Source organism: Pararge aegeria, chromosome 15 (assembly GCF_905163445.1).
Source record: "Pararge aegeria chromosome 15, ilParAegt1.1, whole genome shotgun sequence".
Lineage (NCBI taxonomy): Eukaryota > Metazoa > Arthropoda > Insecta > Lepidoptera > Nymphalidae > Pararge > Pararge aegeria.
The window spans coordinates 5,931,315-5,953,528 of NC_053194.1; the positions used below are offsets into that span (position 1 = coordinate 5,931,315).

The 22,214-nt window shown below is 34.3% G+C and overlaps 2 protein-coding genes across 5 annotated transcripts in view; one reads left to right on the forward strand and one right to left on the reverse strand.

Moving 5' to 3' along the window:
• LOC120630092 (lysine-specific demethylase 3A) overlaps nucleotides 1-7,662 on the reverse strand; it is a 229,075-nt gene extending 221,413 nt beyond the window's left edge. For both annotated transcript variants that reach the window (XM_039899237.1, XM_039899236.1), the window contains exon 1: nucleotides 7,420-7,662. In XM_039899237.1, the coding sequence (XP_039755171.1) occupies nucleotides 7,420-7,575 (156 nt within the window). In that variant the 5' untranslated portion in view covers nucleotides 7,576-7,662. The remainder of the gene's footprint in view (nucleotides 1-7,419) is intronic.
• A 527-nt stretch (nucleotides 7,663-8,189) lies between these two features.
• The window catches only part of LOC120629754, a 29,368-nt gene continuing 15,343 nt past the window's right edge, over nucleotides 8,190-22,214 (forward strand). For 2 of the 3 annotated variants that reach the window (XM_039898776.1, XM_039898777.1), the window contains exons 1-3: nucleotides 8,190-8,311; nucleotides 19,524-19,596; nucleotides 21,009-21,206. In XM_039898776.1, coding sequence (XP_039754710.1) covers nucleotides 8,280-8,311; nucleotides 19,524-19,596; nucleotides 21,009-21,206 — 303 coding nt within the window. In that variant the 5' untranslated portion in view covers nucleotides 8,190-8,279. Of the gene's footprint in view, nucleotides 8,312-19,147; nucleotides 19,597-21,008; nucleotides 21,207-22,214 lie in introns of those variants that run through there. The other variant, XM_039898778.1, reaches the window with a different exon arrangement.

The following is a 22,214-nucleotide window of genomic DNA, read 5'->3' on the forward strand; positions in this document are numbered from 1 at the left end:
CATATCGACCAACTTTTACAGTTTGCGTTCATACACAAACTTTAAGTAAAGTCGTTATCAAGGTCTAGTGTGGTCTCAGGGGATATTTTACTTTCAATATAATTGATATATTTACATATTCGAATATATAAACATCGTAGCATTATCAGCGGAAAAACATTAGAAACGGTTAAAAATAACCTTTTATGACCATGTATAAAATAAGGTATTACACGTACCTGTATAATCTATACGCGTATTATTTTTAACAAAGAAACACGACAAATACAGTGAATGCTTTGTTCATCAAGACAAGTTGCGGCGAATACACACAAACAAGAAACTTGTCCAGTCCAACCAGCCGAGCTTGGTGAGTACTGGATAAAAAATCTCGTGTTGTACTTATGCAATAGAAAATTCAAAGAATTTAAGTAAGTTCCTATACGTGTTATAAACACCTTATTTAATAACGTTATTTTGTAACTAATTGTTTTTATAGAAGCTAAGTAACTTTTATTAGCATTGATAAATAATTTTCTTGTTTCAGATATTCGCTAAAATCAAATCATAAAATCAGCCTATATAGTTTTGAGAAAACCATTTCAACTAAGTTGACTATTTAGTAATGCAAATCAATATTCAAATGACTAAGAACACCAAAGTTAAGGGTTTCAGAGAAATCAACACAAGATAAATGTAACGGTTATTTCATGTTTTTTAGCAAATATTATTATTGAAAATATTCGGATATTCCAAATAAAAAATACAAATTATCACGTAGGTCTTTAGAAGAAAATACCAAAGTCATGATGTGGTCACCCGACAGCTTACAAAAATCGTCAAAATCAAAGCCCGTAGTAGTGCAAAAATGATGTAGATTCACGTCTAGATAATTAATTGTATTCATTCTTCTTTTTTCAATAAGAAATATTATCGAGTAACAAAAACGTGTTTCACGAATTATTTTAGCCGATGAGGCCGCACAGGTTGCAAAGGGCTCGATCGAGGTCGCTACTTTGTCGCACACTGTCAGTCGTCAATATTGTCACAACTCACAATGATTGGAACAATGTAAGTACCTGCCATCGATAATTTAGTTCAAATGGATTGCAAAACAAATGGTATAATCATTATGAACTTTGATTTTTGCTACTCGTATAATGACCAATCTGACCTTATTTAGATTCGATTCAACAATTCACTCTTTAAAATATTGCATGATTCAAAGTTACATGAACCCGAAATAGTTAATAGTAAACTAAACATCAGTTTAGATATTTATAACATATAAATAAAACTTGATTGGGTTCAAAACTTTTCGGTAATGTACAAGAATTACCAAAAAAGTTGTCAAAATTGCCAAAAGCCGAAAATAAATAATTCCTGATATGCCCGTGCTACGTTTTAAGGTGATCTATGTACCTGTCTCTTTTTCTCTATAGTCAATCATAAATGTGAAAATGCCCAAAAATAAATAACAAGTTCTGAAGCTAATCCAGGAATATTTTAAGCAGAAACTTATTACAAGCGGATTTTAAAATCACATAACTCTCAACCCTTGCGCACAATCTTGCACCCTATAGAAAGTGATAATGCAATGTAGAAAGTGCGTTGTTTTAGTGCCTTCAAAAAATTAAAATGTCTAATGTAATATAAGTGTCACCGGAAAAAAGTCTTGTGTTTTGCAATTGAGCATGTTAACTGTAATTGTATAAACACTCGTTCGTTCATTTAATTTGTTATATTTTGTCACGAAGGTTCTTTGTAATCAATGTCTGCAATACATACATGCACAGCAAAAATGTCCTTGAGTGTTTATTTTTGCAGTAACATAATATTTTGAATGTTTATGTAAGAAGCAGTGGTTGCAAGATTGCATTTATGATGTCTCAATTGGACCATAGGCCGTAATCTATAACGTTATAAGATCCACGTTAATAAAAAAAAAATTGTTAACAATAGTAAAATTCGTGATCTTCCGAAAATCAAACTTTCAGGCTAAACTAATGTACGTCTTGAGTCGCGAACTAAAAATAAATTCGAAGTGTTCTGCTGTGAACCAAAAATCTTACTGTAAAGGTAAGGATATTCTCAACATGAAAGAAGGCTTATTTACTCTACTAACTACAAAACCAAAAATATAAAATATATTTTTAATAAAACCAAAAATATTTAATCAGTAGACGAAACGGTTGGACAGTCGCAAAACTTTGCCAAGTTTACTGCCATAAATTGTGATATTCCAATTGCTCCGAAGTCAAACAAACAGTCAGTATCCACCAAAACTTCAAAGACACGCTTTCCCTAGCCACGGCCCCGCTTGATAAGTGGCCTAAAGGGCTACCTCACACCCCGGACCCCTCCGACCTAGTTCCCGCCCGCGCCCTACCGATCTTTGTGCTCACTCGCCATCGCTACTTGCACAACTTGCTTCGTACCTATCAGCTGGATGATTATGTCGATTTGGCTTTATTACATAGACTCATCATATAGATTTGATCGTACTGGATTTTTCTAAATAAATATTTATTCCTCTGCAAATTAGACAATGTTTATTTCTTCGTTTTTATATAGAATTAGGTACTCAGGCATAATAGTGATAGCCGTGCGGCAGTAGCAAAGCCTATTGTACTAATTAAGATAAAAGAGATGTCCTCCGATTGCATCTTTATGTAATATGATTGCATATGCAAACTTTGGCTACAAAGTTGAAAAGATATTGTAATTAGCGAGCAAAGACTAAATAATAGTATACAAATAATAAAAATGTAGCATAACAGACCGTAGGCGGTTGTGACTTGTGACATCAGTCAGGTAAGCAACGTTTTGGGGGGCTTTTGGTTCTTTCAATACTGGAACAGTGTCAGATGTTTGATGTTTTGTAATTTCGGGTCGTAAATTGTTTAATACCTTATTCACCTTCTTTACCGTCGTTTCATTCTAATCAATTAAAAAAAAGTCTGTAGAAAGTTCGCGCATGGCCACAATTGCGACCTTCCTTCAGATTTAATTTTAAACGATATTTCCTCAGATCTCGTTCGAACATCTCATCCGTAAAGCTAGACGGACTGGACTAATATTGAAATTTTCTTTGTGACGAAATAGAGTTTCTCTTAGCATTGTTCTCTTGTTATACCTACCTACCTGCTGTCCTTTATTCTCACAATTATCAAGTCTTGAAGGCCTTCTTCTAATGGATATTTTATTGCTTGACCTTTGTATTCATTCATTGCTACTTTTGTTACGTAATTAAAATATAAAACTCACCGACCAAGTTACTACCCAGTATCCATATACCTAATTAATACAAGAAGATATGTGGACTACACATTAGCATACGTTTAAAAATAACTTATGTAGGTCTCTTTAATTAATTTTATTCCAAACGTATTTACAAAAAAAATGTGGTCCGTGGTACGGGTGCTATGACCTACTTGGATTCTACTTTGGAGGTTTGAATGTGCCTCATCTGCAGCCATCCATCCCGATTATAACCTCATAATAATATTTAACTGATGATGACAATGGTTTACTTATCTTTCTGTCAGTGAAAAGAGTCTGACAGTGCATGAAGGTAGATGGACATAGTGTATCTTTTATTTTAGCCCAGGAAAACGCACTATTGCTACGAGGTTTTTTGATAACAGAAACAACCGCGATTAAAAAAACGGGCAGTTAAAAGTTAATGGTCGGGCAGGTGAAATCCAGAAAACTACTAAACTATAAAAACACATGCGTTCAGATGCACGGTAGTGCAGCGAAAATTTGATGACGGCGATCTTTGGCAGTCCATTCAAATTGTCTACTTGTCGCAATATTATAATCCCTTGATACGGAGGCCTTGCTTGTGTCCCTCCGATTGTATAAAGTTCCATTACTGAAAAACGATGAAATGGTGTATTGACTATTTTCGGAATACAATAACGTTATATTCTCTATAGATGATCTCAAATAACTATGTATGTTGAGCGAGAATTGGCCAAATAGCCAGTTATAGACGCTACAGTCCCAGAACCGGTATTTCATGCAATAGGTAAATTAAACAAATATTCGAGTACTTGCATTGGTGTATTTGTGCGTTGGTTTGGAGTTACTCGCGTTTCCCGCAGCGGGAGAGCGATGCTATGGTACAAAGATGTCGTCTATTTATAAATGGAACATAGCAGCGAGCGCATCGCTGTAGAGCCGTTGTCGCAACTCTCGATTTGGAATTCGTTATTCTTGGATGGCGATGGGACATGTAGATTGACTTTCTTGCGCCTACAATAACGTAAGGAATGTTCATTGTGGTAATCATTAGCACATTTAATTGTATTATCCTGTACAGATTTGCTTGGAAGTGGGTTATTTTTGAAAACGAACTTGCCTTGTAAAATCATAAAAATGACCGTTTTTTAATTATTTTCCTTTCTGGGTTTACTACAAAGTCGTATCCTTGAGTATGTGAATTTACGAAAATCATACTATTTACGAGACAGTAAAGCTGGATTTCTTCCAATTAAGAAAAATCTTAAAGAAGTATTCACACTAAGAAAATACGTAAAGGTTCCTGATAAATGAAAGTGTGAAATCACATCGGCGAGCAGTTATCGCGTTTCCTGCAGTGTAATAAATTTTAAAAGGAGTAAGAACACTGTTCTTCACTTAAAAATAAGAAATCCATTTCGAAGTTTCAAAACCAAATGAACTTTAGTATTAGCCGATTTATTTAGTACCGTCGGGGGTTCGTTGTTTTTTTGTGTGGGACTTTGATCAGGTCCGGCAAGTCGGATCAAACGGTGCGTACACAGGCGGCCGGTGCATCGAACGCGGTGAGAGTTGGGTCATTGAACCGGGCAGTCATGTGCATTCGGTTTTGTACGCTTATACCTATCTAATCCCGATATACGTAGGTAACAGATAACTTGGTACTGGTACAAGACAGGTGCCAATTTGTGTCGTAACTCTGTTACACAATCTTCACGACATTTTAATAGTGAATTCCTAGAAGATCGGGAAATTATTATATCAACGATATTTTAAACAAGATTAGAACAAAATCGAGATATTGCTACTATTAAAATCTTATCTTTAAAATGGGTTAGTTAATCATATATGATGTTTAATTCAATTTCTTATTAGGTAGGTAGATTTGTATTACTTCTTTTAAAAGTTTAATTAAGGATTGTTGGATTTTCATGGTGCAAACCTTCCGGCAAAGTTGTCAATAATTCCGTTAATTCTGTTTAGAAACTAAATTGGCAAGTAATGTTATTTCTTCTGTAGTATCTTTGTGAAAATAGATAACCAGTTTACTTTATTTTTTAGTTTTGTTTAGAGATTTTTGCACGGTCTTCATTTTTTAGGAACTCTATAATTGTGAATTTAAAACTTTAAATTGGAACGAATTAAGTATTGTTTCGCGTATCCAATTAGCCGCGTTCCGGTTTCTATTCTTCTATTATTCTAAAGATTAGCTATCGGTCTAAATCATAAATGTCGTTGGATTTTTGTTCGTTTCAATGTCCCCTCAGACTTGGAATTCAAATAACCCTTGAAGTAGCATATATAGGCTTAATAATACACTTTTGATCAAGTAAATCAAGCCACTCCTTAAGGTGTAAAATAAATCGTCGATTGCCGACGGTCTTTCAGATGATATGGACATTGATCATCATTGCCATGATGTGCTGTCGGATCAGCGTTGTGATAGCTGTTCTGTATATTCCGCAACTTTATCTGCAGTGACTGAGCTAATATAAGCATTAGACGAAACAGCGAAAATTCTTGCTCATAAGCTCCTTTTAAGCTCAGCCCATAGGTGATGAAACAAAGGATTTAGTCCAGGTACCTGCAGCCTATTTGTATTTTACTGTATTTCAACCATCCACATGTAGGTACTCAAGGTTTCGCATTGTCAAGCATAAACTTTAAAGTTTTCTTCAAAGCCAGAATTAGGGGATGGGCTCCTGTTAATTTTTGGCAAGTTGCAGGTTTGTGTGACGTCTTATTTCATTCTCCAGTCTTCGACTTATTGTCTACATGACTGCGATGCTCCTATATGTATGTAGGATATCACTGAGACCACATATAAGTAACGAATTAGTGGTGGGTCCAATGAACCTGTTGTCTAGTTCTGAAGTTGCCTTCGGCCTTAGGCCTACCTGTTCCCGATTAATCCAGTGAATGGTTCCCAGTAACTTTAAATTACTGTTTGTGCCGCAAATCTGCGAGTGATTTCACATTAGTTTTGCCCTGCCTCCAATAGAGCTAGCATGCTCGCCACGAGAAAATTAACGATACCCGTATCTTGACTTATATCTATAGGGATTATCTTATTATATAGGGATTATGGGTAGAAATTATTTTCTTTTGGTGCGCATGCTATCCCTATAGGTACCGCTATAAATTGGCCAGCGTTGACCAGTGTCCATTTCAGTCGTCCATTCTATCACATTAGTTAAATACCTACTCAAACACAGATGAAGACAGCTATCAAACTTTTAAAACTTTGAATTGACTTGATTTATTTGTTCCCGAGTGTAGGTTTTGTTGTTGATCGCAAGGTCATCCACAATTTTTAGTGCGTCCGATGCGGTCGAATTATGCTGCTGACGACATTCGCATTTCCAGTGAATGCGATCGATTTATACGAGAAGTGTTATCTTATTCCAATTAGTCAACTGAACCTGACTAGGGGTACCTACTTCTTTAAGTGAGACGACTACAATTTACTAATTAGGTATTTTAATTAGGTTTCCTAATTAATTACCGTCTCGATAAAAAAGTGCTTGACGACGCATATACAGAGGCATTTGGCATCCTAGCTAGTAGGTTGGCATTCTTCGCAGATTTTAAAAAGAAAGGAAAGGCGGATAAATCATTTTAGTAGGCGAAGTAGTAGGACGAGTTCTGTTAAAAAATGCATTTGTCTTCATAATAATAATTATGTACATAAACAATTTTCTTAAGAACAGTGAAAACTGTGTATAAAGTGATACAGCAGTATAGTTATTGCTGATTAGACAGAGATAGCATTACTATACTATGCTTGTGATGTAATAATTAGATGCCAGTAACGCTATAGTACATAATCTGGTACCTACAATATAATTCTCCATAAACATTTCCCTTTCGCGAGAAAGAGACAGAATTTGTCCCTCCAAAAACTTTAAAAGCTCGTAACTTTCTTATTGTTCAATTAAATTGTCTTTTGTCTTTTGCATTGCATATAATTCTGAGTTTCTAAGTCACCATTTTCGAGGATGTGATGAGAAATACAATTATTAACAGCATACTTTTAAAAGTATTTAAATATTGTATGGAATAGAGCAGAATCCGTAGAACACGCGTAAATAGGAATGTTAGAATTCTAACTTTTACTGTAGATAATTTACAAACTATGACTTAAACTACTATTATAATTGTTAGAATGACTCTGTCCAATAACAAAAACTTTACCTGCAGTTCCTTATTCTTGTTATCTTTAAGAGAAGCTGCTCTGATAACACCAGCTTTCCATCCCCATTCAGAAACTTTATTCACGTTTATCTTTGAAACACCACTCACAGAGAGAAATCGTTTGCCGACTAAATCTTCACGGTATCTAAATGCCATAACGAACTAGGTACACAATCACATTATTCACAGTAAAAACTACACGAACGTCAAGAAATAAAACGCTCAAACACATAACACACTACACTGTACGTTGAGCGAGGAGAAACTACGTTCCGTCTATAGAAATCTTTTTAGCCGCAGCAATCATACAAAATTTTACGCGACTTATTTGAATAGTGTACCTCAAAAGCATACATCTTTTACCAGTGGTATAGCCTACAGAAATTTACTGGTTAAAGTATATGCCGATTAAAATAGGTTGTACGTCTCTTCTGTGATAAATGTATTGACATAACTACGTTTGAATTTTTCTGGCTTACAATGCCAAACTTTATCGTTACAACGTAGTGCAGCTACTCTATAACAGATGGCAGTCTATTAACGGTATAAAGTAGTCAACAGATGGCGCTGTAATTGAAAAAGTAAATCTTGAGAACCAAATAAAGACTATCGGACAATTGTATTTCAAAATATAATGATATTAAATAGAATATACAAGCAACTTCATTAAAAAGAATTAAAGGCAACTTCTTTTAAAAGATGCCGTTTTTGAACGTAATGTCATATTGATTGTTGGGATCACGTGATCAAAACACAAAACTTTTCAATATGGCGGTTTGGTCTTCTTGCTGAACGGCTGTGTTTTGTCATGTTTATAACAGTGATAATTTTTAGTGGAATTTTCTTATGTAAATATTAATATGATATCTTCGATCATTTCCCGCCTCGTAATGTAAGTAATACTGATGTTTTATATTTTTTCGATTACCCCAAGCTAAACAGTATTTTTAGCATCTAATCGTTCTTTGTTTGAATAGTTCTTTATGTGCAGCAATTGGGTTTATTATTTATTCATTCATTTTAGACTGGTTTAATACACATCAATTTTTATTTACACATCAAAACTAGAAACATCTGAATTTTAAGCCATGCCATAATACTTAGTTTCTTTTTCCTGTAAAATAATGTTTATTATTTGGGTAAAAAAAATTATGCATCGTTTACATATATACCAATTTTCTACTAGAGAGTGCAGTAATATATTACAAATTAATTCTAATAATTTTATGTAGCTACTCATGTTATTCACAACATGTGGTATGCCATAAATGTGGGTAGTATACAGTTTTGTTGTTATTAATTAATTGCATAATAAATGGACGGAATTGCGCATGAAATAACCAAGTTTAATATTAAATCCAAGACAAAATGAGTTAGTTTAAAGAAGCTAATAAAGTTAGCTACTTGACCCTTTAAATATGTATCTCCACTCAGTGAATACAGCTGACAACCTTAGGTTACGTTTATTAGATTTGCCACTTCATGAAGAGTTGAAGTAATATTTTCATTTAAAATTTCACCTAAAAATATGTACTTCAAAATACACCTAAACCTACACCTAAGCAGTTTAAAAATAAAGATTCTAACCCAATTGATTTCAGTATTAAATTCAGTTATGTTATGTTTTCTAACAACATTTATTTTCTTTCTTTTTGATTTTAATTACTTATGTAATTTTTAAGAACATGACTTAACTTGCACATAAGCACTTAAAACACTTGTTAAGTACATTTTGGTTAAATCTGTATGTATATCTTTGTGTTATTTTAGTCAATAAACAGTATTCTATTCTATTATTAACTTATATGAGTAACATATTCAGAGTGAACCAAAGATAATGGTTGATGTAGCTCTCATTCACTTTGGTAAAACATTTTTGCTAAGAACATTCCAGAAATAGCTCTAACAATTGTAATCCTTTCTTGCAATTTTACATAATATTAAACATAATAATATTAAAAAAAAGAAAGAGTTCTTCTATAAATTTCATGCATGTATGTCTCATACTCTTTAGTAATTATTAGTAGCAATGGTTGTTGGAAACTAAATGAGCTCTTTTCCTTGTGTTGTTTTAGTGACTTGGTGTAAAGAGATTTAAGACTGAATAATTATTTTCCTTTTACTTGTTTGATCTTATTGAAATTAGTCCACGAAACATGCTGCCCAGCAATTAGGCTGTGGCTACTTACCACACCTACTCCCATTTACCATACTATGCCTGTTCTGAATAACATGAACCCTGTGCCATAGTGTCATTTTATGGCCGATACGCAATATTTGGCTTAACTCCTACTCAGTTTATTATGTTGTTTGGAACATTAATAGCATTACAGTGTATGTGGCTCTAAAACTTTCTTAGCTAATGTGAGGGTTTTAGAGCATAGAACCACCATGCTGGTCCAATGTGGGTTGGAGGTGCTTTACTGAATATTATCATATATTTGTGATAATAACTGAAACTGAGAACTTTTTAACTGCATGCTCATATTGTTTTTTTTTACAGAAACAAACTGAAAATCTTGTGATCTATAGTAAAACTTGCTGACCACTAGACTAAGTTTAAGGTAGACCAAGGTCCGCTTTGATTGTTTTTGAAAAATAATCTGCCTATGATGTATGAGTTATTTTAACTAAGTGTTCTCATAGTATTTAAAGTCTCAAAAATTATTTGTAATTATTGTTCAATGACTGGTTTCTTATTGGGGTTTTTTTTATTTAACTCTTACAAACAATTAAATTTTTCCTAGAACTATCATTACAAAAAATGTCATGGTTCAAAGCATGGCTATAAAGCAACTGCTATGAATCTATCAACATCTCTGTCATTCTCATTTAATCAAAATCATTTGATAAAATAGCAATAATTTACACAGCCACACATGTTCCCAAGTAGCCGCAGTTTAAACTAATATTGGCACAATGCCAAGTATGTTTGACGAAACAACTAGCCATCCTGAAATTTGGCAGCACAGTAGCATGCTTAAACCTTTTAAATCTTATTTTCACCTTCAGTCGTTTTGCTCTTTCTTCATAAAACAGTGTTTATTTTGTAAAACATGTCTACGTTTCAAAACATTTAAAGCTGAAATCCAGTATTTCTTTTACTGCATTTTCTGTAATATTTGTACATTTTTTACGTCTTCACTGCTGCCATGGCTATATCAAAGGATCAACAGTGCTAGCTAAAGACAAAGGAGTGAGTTGCCGTTCCAGATATCGTCATTAGGGTGCCCCAGTGCACTACCGGGTGCTATTTTGGGTGAGGCTGACTCTGGGCGTTCGTCTCTGGGGTGCAGCCGAAGCTTTAGTCCGTGACGATCGGTTGCGCTCGCGCCGTGCCTCCACAATACGAGTGAAGTGAAGTGCGTTGACACTTAACTGTTGTGTGAATCATATTGACAAATGGTTGCTTAGTGCTTTCCGTAATTATTAGTGTCTGATCCGAGTGCGCTCAATTTATTTGCCCCGTCCGCCGGTCGTACACCTTGACTTCGACATATTATATGTTCTTGTCTTGCCTTTTTAGGCTTAGCCTCGTCGACTCCTTTACCCACTTTTGCGCTGACGTACCCCGTAACATTGTTGATAATGTCATCGCGAACGAAACTCGATATCCGAATAACGATCTATTACGACGACCATGTGGTTGTGATTTATATATAAGTAGAATGTAACCACTTTTTGTATTACACCCTTTTGTTGAATTAGTTGTTTTCTTTAACCGCCAGTAAGCATTATGTTGTACAGCTATTTATAGTTCGCTAACTAGAACACTACGTTGTTACCTATTGGTCATGAAAATATCGTTAAAAATGTACAACGAACGTTAAACCGTCAATACCAGATTTACGATGTTACATATTTTATTTTGACTAACACCAAATGCCAATATTATTTATTACTTTTGATACGAATAAAATATTTCCTATAGTCATTTCTGTATATAAATTGCATTAGTCATACATAAACAGTAAATATCAATATTTTCAAAGTAGTAGACTCTACAACAAATTGGTAACTATGTAACCAATTTTAGTTTACCACCGGATATAACCATTCACTTGGTGCATTTATTAATGTAGATATAATCATTTATTATTGATTCTCGAATACTTAATTAAAAAACTGTTTACACGATTCAAAGTTACGGAGTATTTGACCTTAGAAACTATTTGAACTACCTAATTTATATAAAAATAGAGCAATGGAAACAACGGTCTGCGATGGAATCGTCCCTTCGGTAAAATAAATATAAGGTTTTTGAAGATTATTGCATAGCGATTTAAAATGTTAGTTTTAACTTAATAATTTTAGGTCTTCTTATCTGAGCTGACCTAAAACTTGCAGTAATTCTAACTGGATTAACATGTCTAACATCTATTTGTATATGTGTAATGCTTATGAAATACCTAGTTAATCCAATTTCATGCGAAATAAAAAGCAGAGAACTAGAGAGGACCTACTAGAGAGAGGTAGGCCTGTCCCCAGCAGGACAGCACATTTATTGGCTGGCTATTGGATATACCCGCAACTTTGCCTGCGTCGAATTGCTGATATGCCGTAAGATTAAGAAATTAAAAAAAGTCCATTCTTAGGAGCACCTACCTAATACCATCGAATGTACTCATAAAACAAATTCGCAGACAAATGGTCGTACAAATGAAATATAACTAATAATATACAAAATGTATGACGTTAACAATAGGCAATATAGGAACAAAGTGTATAAATGAAACGGATGCATTTTGTATTCAGGCACGCATCGCTGGTTGTTGCGTACGCACCCGTGAGGATATGGATAGGAAACCAGCGGGCATGCACGCCTTATTAGTGAAGCTAGCCAATAAGGCAGAGATGCCGTTTATTATGAACTATGCCCGTAATTCCGCCTTCGTCACAGACGACTGTAATAGTTCAGTTGTTTTTTTCATGATAAATTTACTCAAGGGGTGCTGAGCTATGTTTGAGCTATGCTTGGAGATCTAATCTAGAGTTAGGAGATTCATAGAACAATCACATTTACTTAAATAGCTCAACGAGTCCCGAAGCTGAGGTGGCACTGGGCGGGGCACTTAGTTCAGAGAACTAATGTATGTAGGGGTTAAAGTTGTTGGAATGGCGACCTCGCACTGGAAAACATGGCATTGGTAGACCCCCAACTAAGTTGACAGACGACATCTAACGAGTCTCAGGGAGCCACTGTTCACGAGCGGCAGAAGACCGTGGTATTGAGAACACCCTGCTGAAGACCTAAGTCCATCAGTGGACATCCATTGGTTGACACGATGATGATGATACATTCAAATCTGTGAAAAGATTAAAGGTTGGCCTTTACCCGGTTGTGAAGCAACACGGCTAAAAGAAACCAGAATACAGGTTCGTAAAACCGGTAATCAGAGTCGAGGTGTAAATTAAGAGCCCAAAAGCAATTATTGTTATAGCTCTGTCAGTAAAAGTCTACAATAATAATAGAAATTGCGAGTAAAATCTATCCGAAATCATAAAACTTCGCTTTACTATCCGACACTGAAGGGTGGAAGATGTCTTACTAAATAGTCGGCTATATCAATCTGTTTATGTTAGCATATATTTATTATATAAATTCAAAATTTATTTTAAAAGAAAAAGATTTAATACAAGATTAAACAGTTTTAACCTTTCTGACCTGTCTGACATTTTTCAATCGCATTGGATAAGCAATGGTCTAAGTGCCGTTTCCAGTTCCAAAGTCTGGCCCTGGATGGGTTGACGAGGCAGGTTCAAATTTGAATGTCGCAGCACTTAATACTGGTGGTCCCGGCATATAGTATGTGATAGTATATTTAATAAAAGGGACATCCATTTTATTTTTCTTTACATCTTCTTGCTGATAATTTGTACAAATTATTTAGTACATCATAGATCAGTTTTCGTTGTTCTGAATTTGGCAAAGATTGACTATGTGTGTACGTTTAATTTTATATCCAATTCAGTGTCAACTAATGGAAACTAATGTAATCATAAATTACATTAATAATTAACCGAAATTAACCAATTTTAGGAGTATGTACTAATTTATTATAAGCACTTATGAAACGTCTAGACAGTCTTTTGTAGTAGACTCTACCGTTGTCTACCATCATTGATCAGTTTTCGTGAATTTTACAAATAAAGGTGAACGAGTTTGACCCATACGCTAGCTATCTTTCCTATTCGGGAGGATTTATTTTTGACGACATTGGTGCTAATTTAGAACTCCAAAGAAAAGTATTAAAAAAAAACTAAATTGACCCAGTAATAAAATGTATTCATACTAATTTTACAAATGGGATATAAAAAAAAAACTGTCAAAAACATCGCGAGCGAAGCTCTAGTATTGATGAATTTAAAATTTCTTCATATTCTCAGGTCTGCTGAGAAACGTGGCTAGCTACCACAGCTATACTCCTAATAACTAACAGGTTAGCCCTTTACTACCTTAGATTGCATCATCACATACCAGCAGGTGAGATTGCAGTCAAGGGCTAACTTGTACTGGAATGAAAAATATAAAAAAGTAACTTACTGTAGAAAATGAAATGCTGAGGAATCCTAAATCAAAATCCTTTTCCATTTGCGTTTAATCAGAATGTATAGAATAACATTAGGTATTTAAAGATTCAGAGAATGTTTTCAAAAGCATTACAGCTTTAATATCAGAATTATGAGTCAGTAAAACGCGCAAATGGAGGTCGGCAGTTCAACGTTTACCAATGTTATTACTCAGTTCCTTTGTATTTCTGTAACTGCGTCAATATTAATAGATATTTTCTTCTAATTTTTTAACATGTAGCTATGTCTCATTTAATTTAATAAGGATTAAAAAAAAATACTGATATCATCAAATCGTGCGTGAAAACTCTTAACTCTGTTACCTTAGCGATGATAGATTTAAAAAAAATACTATATCTTATCTTCGTTATCATTTAAAGTATTTTTCTCTGCAAAAGCTTATGCTACTAGATCTTGAAGCTAGCCTTTATATTTTTATTGTTATTTAAATTTTATTATGTTTAAACATAAATGAAAACAAATAATTTTCAAACACTTTCGCATTTTTAATATTAAAACGGATTTGATACCAAAGTATTTTTTAAAATAGTAAATATTATGTATAAATCAATTTAGACAAAAAATTATCTACTTACCTTATCTGATCCGGTTGTTCGGGTTGAAGACTCTCGTTATAGATGTTCAAAGGCTAATAAAAAACAAGAGTTACATTTTTGGTTCCCGAATAACCAGAAGAGGTTCTTGACCTACATGCTATGCGCCACAAGATTGTATCTAATATTTTAAGGTGTTCTATTTTCGACGTTACAACTAATGAAGCTTACAAATTTCCGTCAACTTTATAAGCGTGAATTTTTACGGGCAAAATGGAGTATTCTATCCTGTTTTATGTGTAACTATTGCCATTTGACTATGTTCTGGGTGGTATTTCTAAATTAACGCCGGAAAATAATATTGTAAAGATCTCTTCACTGTTACGATATGATACGCCAACCTTTTACCTTGCTTGTCCAATACCATTGGTGTCTTTTTGTTCGTTCTCCGAAGATGCTGTTTAATGTCATTAGTGATTAAAATTGCGTTATCGGTCTCTTATCAGTGAGTCAAGGAACTGTTTTATATGTAGATAGATAAAGGCATATTGTTTTGATAAAAAATATATTAATGTTTGTCGATTGTTGCCCTTTAATCAATCCTTAACCATCACGGTTTACGAATCTAATGCAATATTGATTATTCTATATGTAACTCAGAATAGGATGGTAGATAGTAGGTCTCTACCACCAATAAGAATAAACATAATAAAAACTCGCACTGATATACAATGTCCCGGTTTATAGAACATGTTTAATTAATATATTTTATATAGCCCTTTCAGGATTATTATCAGCTCATATCTCAACTGGTGTTCGGTTCTCAGTCACAAAATAATTGAGATTTATATTAATTCTACTTATCGAATAGACTTAATGTATTGTACCTTTGTGTATTGTGTATTCATAACTGTTACAAAATTTTTTCACAAAAAAGAAAAATATATTCCGGAGTGATTGAGTACCAAGCATCCAATCCAACAATAAAGATTATAGTATAGGCACCGCCAATTTCTAACTAACTCCGGTCTGGCACTGATAATTTCCGGTCTGAAAAACTCAAGAAACAAAGCGATTTGCCCCTGTCTGGGAATAGAACTAAGACAACTTGATTACCCGTAACTTGCTAATCACAAGGTAGTCTAGCCAAGGGACATAAATATTGTTTATAAATACAGAATAGGGCGTGTTAGTTTTCATTTAACACTTGCTTACACGCATTAATGCAAATTAGCAATCTAAACGAACGATATTAACAGCTGCATTAATTCCCCTTCACAAAGAGCAGAGTTAGTTACGAAAATAAACGCAGCATTGTCCGCTGAGCTGCGCCCAGAACAATACCTGATTGTCAGTAGTTATATCTATCTATAGGAATAACAACTTGTTAGTGCATCTGTGCAATTGTCTTGTTTATTTTTAAAACTCTCCAGACGTATAAGGCATGGGCAGTTGGTTTATTAGGGCATGCACTCATTGCCGTCTTACGAGAGTTGTGTAAAAAATATATTGGTTCATACTAATAAAAACACACATGGCCTTCAACGTAGCAAATGTCTCGTGTCAGCTGCAAGAAGACCACTCTATTAATAAAGTATAGAAAAAGCTGTTAACGACATCGATATAAATGTATATACGAAAAAGATGAAGACATTGTTAGCCGTCGATTAAGTTAAGAACATCTTCAGGCATACTTAAGAACTTAAGGACAAGGTTAAAAGCTACATAAAGTGCTTTGATATTTTGTAACTCACATCTCCAGAGGTGAAGGTTCTCAATTTGACTCGTATATACATACTTTGCCTCTTAAAGTTTAATTTATGAAGCTGTGGTATATTTCGTCGATGTTCACGCATGAATTTGTATTGGTTCAAAAATAAGAAAGACCATTTTTATTTCATAGGTTTTTTTTCGTTGGAGGACGGAACTTTTCTTTTTCTGAGAACGTCTTGAATGTTAGAAAAAACACGCCGCTTACTCATTTTAACGAGAAAACCTGTGACTTTTCAATCTTTATCAGATTGAAAACACACATAAGAAGAGGCTGCTTTTGTTGACTGTGACGTTGGTCCTATTCGTATTATGTAGAGCCTACCGGATGTTATGTTCTAATTATTCTGCAAGTTGTAATGCGATCCCTTTTAATATTATAAAGGTGACTGTGAGTTTGTTAGTTTTTTAGACGGCCGACTGGTGCAGTGGGCAGCAACCCTGCTTTCTTTGTCCTAGGCCGTGGGTTCCATTCCCACAACTGGAAAATGTTTGTGTGATGAACATGATTGTTTTCAGTGTCTAGGTGTTTATCTGTATATTATAAGTATTTATATGTATTATATTTATAAAAATATTCAACAGCTATCTTTAGTACCCATAACACAAGCTAAGCTTACTTTGGGCCTAGGTGGCGATGTGTGTATTGTCGTAGTATATTTATTTATTTATATATTTAGTGTGTCTTTTTAGCAAGAAGCACTAGATAGATGTAGATTGTTTGTGAGTGTTATAGCTTCTGGATATTATACACTGAAAAAAATATACTGTTTAAGTGGGACAGATGTAATCGTTCTAAATTGGCTGAAGTGATCTTGATGGAGTTTGGTGTTAAATATTAACCTAAGCTAATATATAATAATACAGGTCACTATATACCGAATAAATAACCTTTTGAATCCAGACTATAAAATGAGATATCGATTTTGTAATTTATCGTAATAACGCATTTATAACATTAGAGGGAAAGAAAGAATAAAAGATTACGTGAACAATTCATAAATTACAGTTAAAACTCGTTCTTTCGTCTTTACTATTCGTGTGTTAATTTAATATTGTCATATGCTTAGATATTATGATTCTGATGTATTTCGAATACATTGTAGTTTGTGAAACTTTTCCTTCACTTTATGTATCGAAAACTCTAAACGAAATAGTTGGCTGATGTATGGCTACAGAAAAGCTATAAGACTCTTTCTAAAAGTCTCTGGTCTGGTCTTAACATACTCTTGTAGCGTCAGGTGATCCCCGATGCATCAAGAGTGTAAAGTTAATCTACTTGGAATAAATAATTTCATATGCTTGTATTGGTATCTACCTTTATCTTGCCAAATGACAAGTGTAGGTTTGCTCTGAGCAGTTAGTGCAATTTAAATTGAAGAAGACATAAACGCTTTGCTGTCCGGTCGTTTATTATACATCATGTTCGGTGAATTGTACGCTCGTATTACTTGTATCCTCCTTTTTGTGTAGCTGTCGTATGCTTGATAGATTTTATTGTTGTATCAATTTATAGTATACCTGCTATATTTACCTATTGCTATTATATTTTAATTTAAAATCATGCTATTTTTGACTTCCATCGTCTTGTTCATTGATAAGGGATCGTGTCAAAAACAAATGAGCCCAAACTCGACTGTCCTACTATAAGCTTGAACTATTGAGTGATCACCTTCATTATTAGATCAGCTCAATGATCTATTGTCAATTGTGATCAAAACTATTTCACCTCGATCTGAAGATTGAAAACAGCTAAAGATTGATTAACAACAAAAAAACAAGCAAACAAAACATTACATCTTGACAGAATATCCGATACATGACTTAGCACCTACTAGATTTGTCATAGATATTGCTTAAAATTGTTTTAACCGGCGATGGTTGGCGATGGATATCGTATCGATTTTCTATCTACGAGTATTTTTGGTTCAGAATGTAGTTTTTAAGTGTCAAAACTTATCACTATCATACATCTTTATACTCTTGTCGTGCAAACAATACTGAATTGAAATAACTCTTCTACGTATAAAACTAACTATTCAAATTAAATTGTACTATCCTTTTCTCAAGAAACATTTTTAATAAACTACTTTTAGCGCTGTTTGCAATTAAAGATACCTTATATAGATCTCGTCACTTCATACTTCAATTTGAAATCGCCGTTGTTTAAAGCTGTTCATTCATATTTACTTGTGAAGGTAAAGCCATGAATTCTCGCTTTTACCGTTAACATGTGGGATTTAACGGAAATAGAACAACCGGATGATGTAATGATGTTGTGACAATGACAACTCTTTTAAAAATGTACCTGCTTCACTCAATGTGAATTTGTATGTACATCTAATAATAGTATTTACAAGTGCCTTTCAACTCATCAGTAATTCATGCTTAACTTGCAAATTGTATTAACGTACTTGTATATTTATTGTAAAATTCTTTAACTGGTTAATCATCGGTGTTTCTCCTACAACTTATTCAGTCTTCTATCTGCATTTATAACAACTACTTCATACTAACACACATTTTCAACTTGGGTTAACATAACTAAAGTTTCTCTGTATCATCACACTCTCCTCTCACATAAAACTAATAACATAAACAGAAAATTTAATTCACAAAGCTATTCATAAATTTTTATTTATAGTTTACATTTACCCGTAATCTTTGCATCTCACTGCGTTCCATTCTCAACCTAAATATTGATTTGAAGCTGTTGCACGCAGTTTTGCCGAGAGCAATCTTCAGTTTCCAGTCTCAATAAAACGTCCATATTGATCATACGAGCGCACTCGCACGGACATATTATAAGCTCACTGTAAATAAACCCTTACTAGATGCGCAGCCCGTATCCATGGAGGCAGGTCGCGCGCGTAACCGTGACGACAACCCCAGTTTACCGACTCTGAGCCCCGGACTGACCAGCGTTCGGCACATTGTCACCAAACTCGAAGCTGAATACGCTCGTGCCGTGGCAACCAACGCTACTGGCAACGAAATTGTCAAATACAAAGCCAATGAAGACAACGATTACTATAACTACCCTTTCGATTCGAAAGTGCACGTGTTCAATAGATTCGTTGTCAACTGTTTAGTGGCATTCAGCAAATGCATACCTAGTGTTACATTCGCGAATTTCGGTTTCATCGCCGTGACTACGGGCTTGTTTGCCCCGAGGATGATATCTTATTTGGTACTGTATCCGTTTTGCAGATTGGTATTTGGAACTCTCTACCCGGCGTATGCTTCATATAAAGCTGTGCGGACGAAGAACCTAAAAGAATACGTGAGTAGAGATTTTATCTTTTTCTTTTCTAAAAAGTGTAAAATTATGTTGGAATCTTACAATCAGAATTATTTAAATAAAAATTAATGGAATATAAACAGATGGCTGATGATTATATCAGTAGATAAACGTAAATACTATGATAACTTGTTGATCTAGTGTGAATTGCTTACAAAACATTAGCCGGTGGCCTTGCCACAGACGTGAGCGCAACTGTTTCGCTTCAGTTCTTACTGTGTCCTTTACCTATTGCTTTACGTGCAATTAGTGTAGCGTGCTTGATCTATAATCTTTTGTTGTTCCATGTTTTATACATATCGTTTATTAATATTGCGTACTATTGAGGTTGATTGAATTAGGTCACAAGCACACGTCCTTTATTAGTCATCTAAGATAAGCGATAATACAATCGTACATAGTGAATAGTTTTGTGAACTTAATAATATGTTCATTGAATTTAATTGGACGGATTGGTTCATTATATTTTAAAAAAACTATGTTGGTTAAACTACGGTGGTATTTAGTAGCTTCAACCATTTCTAGTTAATGTATTACTGGCAAGTTATTTCCTCTAAACGACTTAGGCTTCCAGTGAGTTCGGCTTTCTTGTTAGAGATATTATTCCGCATCATTGGTGTAATGATACTTTTGTGATCCTAAATTGGAACCAATGCCGCACATTTACACCGATATTTTATCGCATCTCTGTTTAAAATATCACTTTTTAAATAAAAATAGTGTTATTCTAAGTTTTTGACCTGCAATGATGAATCAGGGCACGAAATTAGGGCTTTTGGCAGTACTCTTATGTTCATTTTAATTATATTGCATGAAATAGGGAGTGTAGAATTTTTAAAGGAAGGTTACAAGGTCAAATAGAGTCACATATGAATAGGCTTAATTTACATGTTGTAAAGTACGTTTTTCCTTTGTTTAAAAGCCGGACAGTTTTACAGTAACCGTGTTATAAATCTCAACATAACAATTTCCTCGCCCTTATCTCCGAAGTTTGCGAAGCGAAATAAATATTGAAGTTAATATTAAAAGAAGAAATAAAACGATGTTCCTAACCAAATAGCATATATTTTTTACATATAGGTATTATATTTATGATACAGGGTTCACCGTCCTAGTTGGGCTTGTGCACGAACTCTCCGAGCACAAGTTGTCTCGAACTTTACGGGTACTTTTAAAACACTTCATAAAAAAAGCAACTTTCGCATATGTTTTTCTAATTTATTTGTTAACCGATTTCTCCTACAATTGTGGACCGACTTAGATTAATAGGGAGTATAATTGTCAATTAAAAACTGATAATTGAGTTTGAGAGTTATAAGAGTCGTTTTTTTTAAAGTTTATCTTAATATGTATAACTTCCTATATACTGAAATCGGTCATCGAAATGTTTTCAGGTAAAATGGATGATGTACTGGATCGTTTTCGCATTGTTCACATGCACCGAGACTTTCACCGATGTTTTCCTCTCGTGGTTCCCATTCTACTACGAGGTGAAGATAGTGCTCGTGCTATGGCTGCTGTCTCCAGCTACGAAGGGTTCCTCGATTCTCTACAGAAAGTTTGTTCATCCCGCGCTATGCAGGCGAGAACAGGTAAAGTATCCTCTTTTAGTTAAGAATAACTCAGAGTCTGAACCCATTGGGAATATTTATATATGGGTACCGACTGTGATTCATTCTTTACCGCATTCGAATTTATTATTTGTTTTATATGTATAGCAATTATAAAACTATATTTGAATTATTGTTCAGTGCGTTGCTGAGTTTACGTGCGTTACTTTGAGTTTTCCGAAATTTATTTTATCTAAACCACCTCAGAATTGAGGCTAACAAAACAAAAAAAAAACAAATGGGTTGTAGCCATTTTTGTCTTTTTCTTCTAGAGCGATTGCCTTCTTTTATTACTTTTTCATTGTTAAGTATTATTTGTAGAATTTCCTGTGAGTACATGCTAATGAGTTTTCCATTGAATGAAAATTACGTCATTAAAAAATCGTTATTCAAAGTAGTAGTCGTTAGGGAAACATGATACGATTTGTTTTTGCCAACAAATGGACAGTTTGTCTTAACAGCGTTAACCTAATAATCATCATTATAGGCGATAACCATTAAGAAACTCATGAATTAAAAGAAAAAAGTAGAAGGTAGTCTCCGTGAAATCTGAACCGATTTCGTTGATTTGTTAATTCATTTTAAAGGCTTTTCCGCATCTGGTGGGAGGTTTCGGTCGTAGCTAGTTTTCACTCTACCGAGAAAGGTGTGCAGCTAAGCGATTTAGCGTTCCGGTACGATGTCGCGTATAAACCGATTAGGGGTTTGGTTTTAATATAACTGCTATACCCCTAACAGGCTAGCCAATTACCATCATATAGTGCATCAAAACTTACCAGCAGGGGAGATAACAGTCAAGTGCAAGTGCAAGTTAGCCCTTGGCTAACTTGCACTTGACTTGAAAAACTTACTTTGTGATACTGTGATAAAGATCTTTGAGGAATAAAGTATCCTGTAGTTCTGATTTTTAATTATTCATTCCGCTAAGAGCCCCTGACTGCAATTTCACTTGGTCGTAAGTCTTAGATGGTAACGGGCTAACCTAGGTGG